At 32.0% G+C, this 11,595-nt stretch overlaps 1 protein-coding gene across 1 annotated transcript; it reads right to left on the bottom strand.

Moving 5' to 3' along the window:
* Nucleotides 1-480: 480 nt before the first annotated feature.
* Nucleotides 481-11,255, bottom strand: LOC131851413 (lysozyme-like). Its single transcript, XM_059201918.1, has 5 exons — nt 11,156-11,255; nt 5,198-5,290; nt 3,487-3,666; nt 1,580-1,653; nt 481-1,405 (listed from the first exon to the last, which is right to left on the bottom strand). The coding sequence occupies exons 2-5, from the start codon at nt 5,271-5,273 to the stop codon at nt 1,265-1,267; spliced, it is 471 nt and encodes a 156-aa protein (XP_059057901.1). The 5' UTR covers nt 5,274-5,290; nt 11,156-11,255; the 3' UTR covers nt 481-1,264.
* Between the last annotated feature and the right edge of the window lie 340 nt (nt 11,256-11,595).

Genomic DNA, 11,595 nt, shown 5'->3' with positions numbered 1-11,595 from the left:
AGCACGTCCTCCTGAATATTCAGTTGCCACACATTTCTCATCTAATCTATCTGTTGCTATATATCTAACTGTTTGCAGAAACAACCATTTAAACCAGCGTTTCCCAACCGAGTTAGTGCCACGCCCCACGTTTCTAAAATTCTACAAATATATCTATACATATAAATAAAATTGGAGTGCCTGTTTGTAATATTGAAATAACCGTTTTTTACTACATGTATATGAATATAAATACGGTACATACAACAAAATAACATTTATTACAATTTTTGTCAGTCTGGCTGTTTGTTCCGGTAAATATTTGAAATGGCTGGACCGATTTTGACAGGACTTTTATTGGCAGGTAGCTAATGTAATAAGAAGTAACTTAGGCTATTTTTATTTTAGAAAAATAAAGTTAAATTCCATCCACGCGGACGAGGTCGCGAGTACAGCTAGTAACTTTATAAAATTCTAAAATACTGAAAATAAAAAACAATATATATTTAAATATTTTGTATTCTAATTTCAAATATTTCCTTTGACATTCCTAAAAGGAGCGAATGATATCACGAGTATATTTTTTAATGCTAAAAACTTAGGGTAAAGATGTTAATGATACAGCTATAATTAAAACTACATAAGAGTGTTCAAATAGTCACAGTACCGATTTTGGATGCTTATAGAAAATGTTATATTTGGAATAAATTACGACATTACATATCTTACTGGCAAGAATATTATTTTATAATGCTTACAAACTAGGAGTTACTTCAATTCAAATACTTAATCAGATGTATAGAGTACAGATATATCTGTTGATTAGAATCTTAAGACCTCTGTATTCTGAGGAATCTGATCTAATCTTAGATGTGAAATATTCAACTAATTAATTCAGAAAAAGCATAGATTATAAAGCAGCCTTTTTTAATACCCGATGCGTAAATAGAGTTCTTATATGTTTGACATGTTGTGAAACTGTGTGTCTGTCTGTGGCATTTGTGCTCCTAAACGTATAGATATTTTGATGTCTTCTTTTACTTTGAATGCTGACTTGGTGGAGATAGTTCTTAGCTAAAATTACATTATTGTTCATGGGTTTCCGAAAATTATTATGTTTACAATTATAGAAACTTTTAGTGATACTTTTATCAACTATTATATTAATAATTTCAAGTCATAAATGGTTTCTGATTTCCGTTTTTGATTGACTTTCATAGGAATCATATTGCTGATACATTTCATAGGACGGTTTCAGACTTGGCTACAATATATCAAGAGTGTGCTACAATCTACATTCGTTGTAGCGCTGAAGCCATCTCCTCCCGTTGACGGAGCGGTTCAGGTTGGCGGTGCAGCCGTAACCACCGTTACCGTTGACCATCATGTAGTCGAAGCAGTTGGTTATACCATCACCGTTACAATCCTGTAATATATAACAGTGTTAGTAGAGTGGACTGTACTATACTTTGACAGTTTATAAGGCTCAACTAAGAAATATATAAATCAATTACATCTTAGTTTGTTGCTGATCATTATCATCAAACCGTTCTCTACCACCATTCTTTTTAACAGAATAATGCTATAATTTATTTCTCACCCTGCCAAACTTCGTTAGGTATCCCTCGATGATGGATTTTGCGCAATTATAATCCCTGGCGCAGTCTTTCCAAGCTGAAATAGGTATACAAAATGAATTAATAATTTTCTCACCTAATTCCTAAACCTATTTATACATATTAAATCTTTCACATAAACAAAATCCCCAGTTGCTTCTGCCTGTACGTTAGCAGAGTACGTTAGCGTTCCGGTGCAAGTAACTAGGAATTATATAAACACGTATGTATGTATGGGTTAGGAAATACCATTGCAGTAAGGTGATGTGGTTCTGCGTGACAGAAAATTACTTGAAAAATGCACGGTGGAAGACCGCCATTCATCCAGAAACCAGAAAGGTATAAATAAATTCTCAAAACAATGCAGTGGGAACTGTTTACGAATTCTACCTTGGTAACAGGCAGAATAGAATATATTGAATGTAACAGATCAACAGAATGTATTGAAACGCAACATACACAATATGAAAATGACTTAAAAAATCAAACACCATTTATACCCATTACACCACAAAGTCAGTGTGGACCACAACTCTGCATAATGGTGTAAACATGGCTTTCGAGCGCTGATTTTCAGGTGGGCTTTCAGTATGAACGTACATTTACAAAGTACATGTGAAATAAGGCTTCAGCAAGCCGTCCTTAGATGGTTTCTATACATTTGGCATTTTATGTTATTAAAGGCGTTGTTACATGATTGGGTAAGAATCCAAAAGTAAAGAATCAAGTCAAATCAGTAACCGTATCCATTAAAATTGTCTTGCCATAGACAACATATCTACAAATTTTAGTTCGAATACATTTACTATTACTTAACATTTCCTACAGCCAAATAAATATATAAACTAATATAGAGTCAGACATAAGTACATCCGATTTGAAATTATACATAAGAGAAATTAAGCAACATTTTAAGCAACGTATTAGCACATATATACGCATAATATTTCTTGCCAAAACTAATTCAATATGAAGTAAAAACAGGAAAAAAATAAAAAGAAAAGACTTCCTTAGTTCTATTTTTTTGAGTACTCTCTACACAATTCGTTTCCGTTCAGCGAAAATAAAATGTGTATGTTGGAAGTAAATACGTTACGATTTTCATATTGGCACGAGTCACTTATATTTTTTATATGTTTATGGATGTTAATCAATAAAAAAGTAAAAGCGAACTTTCATTCCCTTCTTAATTTATCCCCTTTGTTTATTTATATTTAATCAACAGCCAAAAATATAAATAATAAGTTTCAAGCTTCTGGCTTTAAAAATGACGATACTTCCATACAACCCTTTATTTCCCCTTTCAACCGCTTAGAGCGCTTTTTTCGCATTAAAAAGTAGCCCATGTCCTTTCTCAGAGTCTACACTATCCGTGTACCAAATTCTGATGTGGTTACGTGGTCACCAGCTATGATGACGTGTTCTATCTCCTTTGATGCATCGTTTGACCTTTGGTATAACCTGTATAAGAAGTTATATATGATATTTACTTATTAAAATCTGTTGAGTAGTTTTATCGTGTCGGACGGACGTACTTTCGCATTTATAATAGAATGGAATAGAAAACCATTTATTCAAATAAACTTAATTTAAGCCATTTTTGAATAGTCTTAATATATATTTTTTAATCTACCGCTCATTCGGAAAGCTGTCTCATCACAAGAAGAACGAGCAAGAAACTTGTGTGTTGCTCTTTTAAATAATCCTTGTATGTTCACATTTTACAAGTCGAAACGTGTGAATACAAATTACCAACCAGCACTCATTTATTAGGGTCAAATATAAATACACAATAAGATTAAATCAGTCGTAGTGATAAGAGCAGACCAGTCCCTACAAGTAGCACTCGTTCACGAGTATGACGGGTAGTATTAGCAATGATTGTAATTACCGTTGTTCCGTTCAGGTTCGTCTGCTGGGAACACCACCATCCCAGCGTCCACCCAGTATATCCTGGAGATGTTAAAGGGTCCACAGTAGCCGCCTGTGCACTCGTGGTTCAAGTCACATTTGGTGGAGACATAACAGAGGCAGTTGTAGCAAGCTTCGTTCAGGTTTGTTATGTATATTCCTGAAAAACGAATAAATTTATTTACTTTTTAACAAAATAATTGATGATAAATTATTACGTTGGTACAGCCACGTCATGAGAAGACCAGAAGTAGTAGAACAGTTTTTGTAGAGAATTATATGATCTACAATTTTTGTTTAACCTATTTTGACGATAATATTAACGGTTTCAGAGAAAAATGGGAAAAACCTGAATTTTTGACCTTTGACCTTGGATAAAAATTTTTGCAGAAGTAGGATCGAAGGGGACTTTTGACATTTCATTTGTAATGGTTTATTTAACGTCTATACCAATTTTTAGCTCTATGCGAATTTTGGCTAAGTTGACATTTTTTTTGGTTTATTTTGACTGGATTAATGTTATAGTATGCTTCTTTAAAAAGCAAGTATTTTATATGACATTAAAATCTTTTTGGGCAGATTTAGAAAAGACTGGTATTTTGTTGTAAAACCTTACGCAATTACCATAAAACGAATTACTAACTTTCGTTAAACGGCATTTAGGTAAAATCAGTTTGTTATTTTTTCATTAGTGTAATCAGTAACTCTTTTAAAATTATCCATATTTTTATTATGGTTTTTAAAGACACTATCATTAGTCCTATATTCGAACTGACTATAAAAAATGTACACCGAGTATTACCATGTAATTTCGTTATTCATTATTGGAATTCATTAACCTTGTTTTTCTCAAATGTGGAATTTGTCTTTCGACTTTCCTCATTACTTAATGACTGCTAATTGGGCGGAGTTAGTACTTTTATTAAATTAAAGGACATCAAAAATGATTTAAGGAACGTTATGGAACAAAACTGCGACTATAAACTAATTTTAATGGACTCTGAATACTTTGTAATTTCTACGTTAAAGAAATTGATATTACAAAAGTAGTTATACATAAATGTCTACCCACTTATTTTATATATATTAATAATATCTCTGGACAATTTATACAGCGCCATCTAATCCCAAGCTAAGTAGAGCTTGTGTTATGGGTAATGAGACAACTGAAATAAATACTTACATTTTTTAAAAATATATCTATAATATACATACAAACACCCAGACAAAACAATGATACTCATGAATACAAATGTTTGCACCGTACGAGGAATCGAACCTCCGACCGTCGGACGTAAAGTGTGTTATACCGATCGACTATATAGAGGCAGTATATGTAATTAAAATGGCAAAGAAGATGACGACCCACCCGATGGAAACTTGGATGAAACTTCATTTGACTGTATATAATATTATATGTAATATTATCTTATCTGTGCTGTTACTTAGATTTTGCCTCCGTCCATTGTAATATTATTGTAAAATTTCTGAGATGCTGGCTACTTTACTCAGTTATAATTTTAGATAGGACAGATCTGGATAAAGTTTGGTACATGGCTCATACTCTTGACCAACACATATAGATAGTTTGGTACATGGATAAATCATACTCTACACAAAAATATAGATATCTTTTTATACGAATTCATGCGGGTAGCGTCGTGGGATATAGCTAGTAAACAATAACATACCTGTCGACCCGGTTATCCAAAACAAGAACAGGATCGTACAGCAGACTGGTAGAACGAGTTGCCACTTCGTAATCATAGCGATCAGCGTGCTCACTAAAAGAAAATTAGAAAAACAATGAAATTCGAACGTATTTTTTTTTTAAAAATTCGAAATGTTCACTGATATAAAAATAAATTTGGCTGAAAGGGAATTTCTAGGGCCGTAAAACTACTACTTGTTAAAAAAATAAAATATATTCAAATTATTTTCAAAAACAAGGGTGTTCTAAATTCGAATTTGTTTTTTTTATATATTTCACGCCTAGACATTGAGTAGTAGATGAGGTACTACTCTCAGTTAGTATGAACTAAGCATGTAATTACCTACTACTAGTGGTCGACCAATAGTCGAAATTATTATTAACGACGACAATTATTTTAAAATTACAAGATTAAAGAATAAAATTGCAGATGGCACTCCAAACCCGCGGAAGGCCTTTTGGAGCGGATGAAGGTCAACTCCTGCCTGACGGATACGACTTTAGTCTGAGGGCACCACTAGGGGTTCGAACCTCGGCTCAGGCCGTCGTAATATAGATCCCCGTTTGAATTGGACGGGGGATCGATCCGGGGGGCTATTTCTATGCGCAAGTGTATAATAATGTATAGTAGTGTATATGTGTGTATGTTTTTGTATTGAGTCATGTATTTTACATGATTTAAAAAAAAATATTAGTATTCTCCACTCCTTCTCTGTATAAGCTGTAATTGTGCGAAATTTCTAAATCCTCAGTCCAATTATTGTAAAAATACAGTTACATAAAAATAAATTCCTGTACTGATATAAATATAAATATAAAAGTTTGTCTGTCTGTCGGTCTGCTTCTTATAGTTCATAGGGAGTTAGTAATGTAAAATTGTGGACAATACATATGTAACTAACGTGATGAATAGGTACCTACTCCTAATGATGGGCGAGCTACAGCGCATTCATTATAATATTGCATCGTTGATTGTCGTGGGAACAATTGATGGTCATTATATCGCTTGTTGTTGTACTTCTGCATCAACATTTGTTTTTTAATTATTGTGACTTTGGAAGCCGATCAGTAGTCAATCTAAAATTAACAAATCCAATAGTACAACTTAGAAATAGCAGTTATTGTATTGGTAAATAAAAATATATACGTTCGTACTTCATCTACCTCGGTTTCTATGTATGATTATTTTGTGTAAATTCTAGTTTTTATTTAATTTTGTTATTGTAGCATTTTTATGTTTAACTAACTGATCAGTTAGTTGTCAACGCCCAACTTGTCTGCATCCCACTTACTTGATATTTATCATTATAAATAATAGTTTTTTAAATTATTACTTATGTATTATTTTGATGTACATATAAGCTTACTGTAAAGTTTCATTAAAATCCATTCAGCAGTTTTTGCGTGAAAGAGTAACAAATAGCCATCCATCAATTCACCCATATCACAAACTTTGTAATATGTCGCGTTTGTAATATTAGTAAGTAAGATCAGTAATTTTAGTCTTCAATCGAATATTTATTAAATTAGTTTGTCAGTAGAGGTTTTGATTTATGTCAGCCTTATTAATATTCTTTTTCACTTTCATCTCTTTCCTCACACAAGAAGCTTAACTTCAATATTTAAGTTGCGAGGAGCAGTTCAAGCGTTAACTTATTAAACTTGTGCCCTTTTTGCGAGGACCACGATCATGAAATCCAGTCTAACAAGTGATGCATCGTGTTATACTAGTTGAGAACTTGAAAATTAAACTAGAGTTTGGTACAGTCAACAACGAATAAGGCACAAAGCATTCTAGCGATTTAACACACAGCTTTCCTCTGAGTTTAATTACTTGAACGGTGCATTCATTAACACTATTGTTTGTCTGAGTATTTTCTATGTATGTTATGTATATATATACCAAAATCTATTTAAGTTCATCAGTTGTCTAGTACCTACAGCACAGGCTCTATTTAGATTGGGACTAGATGTCGCTATGTGGATTGTCCTGCCATGTTATTATTAGATATTGTATATCAGTGTATGCAGAGGATAGTGGATTATTTGTACATATTACTAACAATACCCTTTCTCCCGTAAACACTTAGTTTCAGCTAGCCTGAGAGCATGAGGTGCGCATTAGGCATTATAAAGTAATAGATTTCGCTTGATAGATTGGAATCTAAGACAGCACAGACCGAGCCTACCACCGTCGGAGTAATTAAATAAGGTAGCTGCTAGCTCTTCGGTCATCTGTCGACTAACCTTTTCGCTATTTTTTTAAAAAGCCTTATAGTGCTAGGACCCCACGGACTAACGGTCTAGACACTGAATGGGACAAAATCGTATTCGGACCCTAGACCCCTATATTTGCATGTTTTATCATAACGCACTTATATTGGAATATATTATAATAGTGCTTGTATTGTATAGTTAATATAGTTGTATAGTTTGTCAATTTAATGTGATATGGATTGTGCTGCTGTCTGTACGTACGTGCTGCGGACAACTTTAATCAACTCGTTATTGTACTATCCGGTTCTGTAAACCACAGGATGCATAAGTTCGTTTTGTACCTTTACGTACATATATATAAAAAAAGTATTTCAAAGCTTGCTTTTAGCGATAAAGCCGCCTTTTATTTATTTATTTCTTATTATATCCATATTGTGTTAGTACTTATAAACTTTGTTTGTAAATTAAAATATATAGAGATATTTTCTCAGTTCATATATGACCCAGTGCTTCTAGATGTAGACATAGATTGGACAGAGATATATCTTTATCCACATCCAGAAGCACTGGGTCCGCACATTGCAACGATATCCAGTGTCTCTGGAGCGTACAATCTGACATATTTGCAATAGTTATTAGGAGGATGCAGTACTTTTACGCATTACGCGTCGCTGCAAACAACTCTGATGCACTACATTAACCGAGGGAGCCTCAACAACGTCCTAAACCTATTATTATTTTATCTATCATATCTTTATTATCTTTTGTTTAGCATATTTATGCAAATATTTTTTACAATTTTCACACAAACTGCGTGATAGTAGTTAGAAAGTTCAAAATTAACATTCAGATTTCCAAACTTCTTTCTCGTATCTATATAGAATTAAAATATAAAAACGTTCTCTCTATACAAGCATATTAATGTTTTAAGGAAATATTTATAAGGAAACTCGTTCTTTTATTACCTAAGTCCCGTTTGTACTCTGTTTTATTCGATCAAAGACTGTTGCAAAAGTTAAAAAAAGAAATCAAAATTTTATAAGGCAACTTAAGTTCAATATGTTTGAATTTTTATTTGCCGTCATCTTATATAAATGAGAAGAAATGTGAAGGTATAGTTTTAATTATATTAAATTAGCTGTAACCAGCAATGAATTTATAGCCGAAAATACATTATTTCATCAAAATCCGTCCAGTAGTTTTTGCGTGAAAAATAAGAGCTATTCATCCACTCTCTCTCTCTTACTAAAATTATATTTTACAAAATCTAATGTTGACGATATCCTGGCGATGAAAGGGGATGCAGAATCATTTTTGTAATGAGTATAAAACAAAGTCGCTGTCGCTGTCTGTACGTCCCTATGTAGGCTTAAATCTTTAAAATTACGCAACGGATTTTGAAGCGGTTTTTTTAATCGATAGAGTCATTCAAGAGGAAACTTTATATGTATAATACACGTACACCCGGGCGATGCCGGGGCTAGTAGTTAGTTGCAGAATAAATACGTGCACTATCTTTTTTATTATAATTAAGAAAATGAATTTTAAAATGTATTGTTGAAAATATTAAAATGTATTTGTTTTATTCTGTAGCCATCTATGACAAATAAATAAAATTGATGTATCTGTTTGTAATTTAAAATTTACAACTTTTTATAAATGCATTAAAAATAATAAAAAAAGTGTTTTTATGTCCGTCTGTATGTTTGTTCTTGTTTATCTTTGCAACGACTGATCCGCTGGATGCCATTTTGACGTAACTTTTACTCGCGTATACGTAATGTTATAAAGAATAACTTAGGTTACCTTTATTTTAGAAATTTTCATTTCTAATTTCATGCGAAAGCCGTCCCATACTATATGATAGGCAACATGTTTTACAAATACATGTTTCACTAAAGAAAATATGTTTTGTGTAAATTGTTTTTTTGTGTACAAAGAACAATGCGACTACTAAACTAGAAAAAAATATTTGATACCTACCAACAGTCGAGTTGATAGGTATCCGTTTATATATTGGTATTTGTATGTCGTAAAAAAAATATTGTACTTAATATGTTTTAGTACATATATAGACAACAAAAAATGTGTTTTCCATTTAGCAAACAATTGATAAATTCATACGCAATCGCGTGGTTGAAGATATATAAAAGTGTATAGTACAGGATTTTTCCTATTTAGAGGTTTCACCTCATATTAAGTAACATTTACATTGTATCATTAATAAATAAAATAAATATTGGTACAAAAATATGCTTAGGGGAATTGTTCATTTTATTGAATTGATATATTTTAAGCATATAAAGTAACATTTATATTTTCCCATTAAAATATATAAAAAATCATTGTGGAAGTATAATAAATAAAGTAAAGATTGATATAATAATTTTATGTTTTATTTATTTATAAGTTGTTATTGAACCTTTAAACATCCAAAATAAAACAGAATATACTATGTATATTCCCATAGTATGTAGAAAATACGGTCTTATCGCTTAAGCGATCTCTTCCAGACAACCTTGGGTAGAGGAGAAAAGGTAGAAGGTGGTGGATGGTGCATGATGGAATGAATAAACATAAATAATACTAGTAATATATCATATATATATCTATATAATTAATTTTCTGCTTACAGTTTTTCTTATTGTATTTCTTCTGTGTACATAACAAAGACTATTATTATTAATATCTTTAGGGAAACTATTCTTTTCTTGAAACGAATTTCATCTTTGTAACAAACCAATATAAAAGGTATAGCTGGAACACTTACAGTAATAAAAGTGAAGCCGCAAAACTACGCTCCAAACAAATTCACACACACATTTTCATATTGAAACCTACACTGAAGATATCCCACGATTGTATTTGTGAAAGTAAACAAATTTTCCTGATGAAAATAAACCGAAATCTGAATATTTATTATAAACCAACCCGCATGAAACTTATAGCCTATATGTTATTCTGATGTATAAGCTATATTACTGTAAAGTTTTATCAAAATTCGTTCAGTAGTTTTTGCGTGAAAGAGTAAATCATCCATCCATAGTAATAAACTTTCACGTTTATAATATTATGAAGATGGAGTGTTTCCTTTGCTAAATTTTATTACCTTAACTGCTCAACTCAAAGCTACGAGAATTATACATGTAGTGTTTAGGACGTAGAATAATATAAGCTACTTTGTATCTGCGTCACTCAATATATCCAAACGAAGTCTCGGATGTAAACTAGTATATTATTAAACAACATTTCATACAAGTCAATGTCACGTACGAAATCATACATATTAATACGTGAAGCAACAACTTTGTACCCCATTTTACAAAAATATTGCGGACGGAGGAGTATGGTATTTCGACACTTATAGTTTATATAATGCAGAATGCAAATATCCTTTTTAACTTATGCATAAAAAATACATTATCAATAAAAATATAATATTACACACTCTACCACCTATTTGACACACGCATAAATACTCTCTTTTATTGTTAAAGTCTGTGGTCAAATTGAGAATAGACTAATGTAGTTTGTTTTTAATATTATTTGTCTATAACCTTACTGAATGTTAAATTAAATATAGCCGTTTCGCCCAGTAGGCGACCACTAGTTTTCATAATTATCATTTGATTCTCGTGTTCCTTGGAACTTAACGTTGTGTACAATGAGGAAATCGCATAAACTTAATTATAATAAAATGATCGATACTTTAATAAGTTACCTTGAACTATTATCACATTAATTCAATGGACCACAATCACTGTCGACTACACTACTCGACCACTGCTCTGTTTCGATCTCGATATCCAACTGCTTATTGTAAAACCATCTGTTACGCCGCAGTTGTGTCGAGTTCACAGGGAATCAGGTTTTATAATGCAGAAGCGAGCTAATAACTATGTTTGCAGACTAGATACTTTTAGTTGCCTGCATCGGCGTTTTTAATTTGCATAGTACTATCAAATAAGTATTAACTTTCGCGTTTAGTCCTCAATTTTATGGTAAATACTTTTTAATAAATGGTAAATAATTTCCCTCGACGTTTCGACTACATTGCACTAGCCGTGTTCGCGAGCGACTGGAATAAATACCTAAGAAAAATACCTTTACCATAAAATTATTCGTTTTAAAATCAGTTTAACTATAGTATTCTGCATGGTC

Source organism: Achroia grisella, unplaced genomic scaffold (assembly GCF_030625045.1).
Source record: "Achroia grisella isolate CSIRO2021 unplaced genomic scaffold, CSIRO_AGI_Agris_v1 utg782, whole genome shotgun sequence".
NCBI lineage: Eukaryota > Metazoa > Arthropoda > Insecta > Lepidoptera > Pyralidae > Achroia > Achroia grisella.
This window is presented reverse-complemented; position numbering and strand designations above follow the sequence as displayed.

Bases quoted from the DNA above. Each gene is read 5' to 3' on its own strand.
- LOC131851413 (XM_059201918.1), bottom strand. From the start codon at position 5,273: ATGATTACGAAGTGGCAACTCGTTCTACCAGTCTGCTGTACGATCCTG. The intron at 1,654-3,486 runs GTAATTACAATC...TACCTATTTCAG, and splicing joins CGAACCTGAACGGAACAACG to CTTGGAAAGACTGCGCCAGG. The intron at 1,406-1,579 runs GTGAGAAATAAA...TATATATTACAG, and splicing joins ACCTAACGAAGTTTGGCAGG to GATTGTAACGGTGATGGTAT.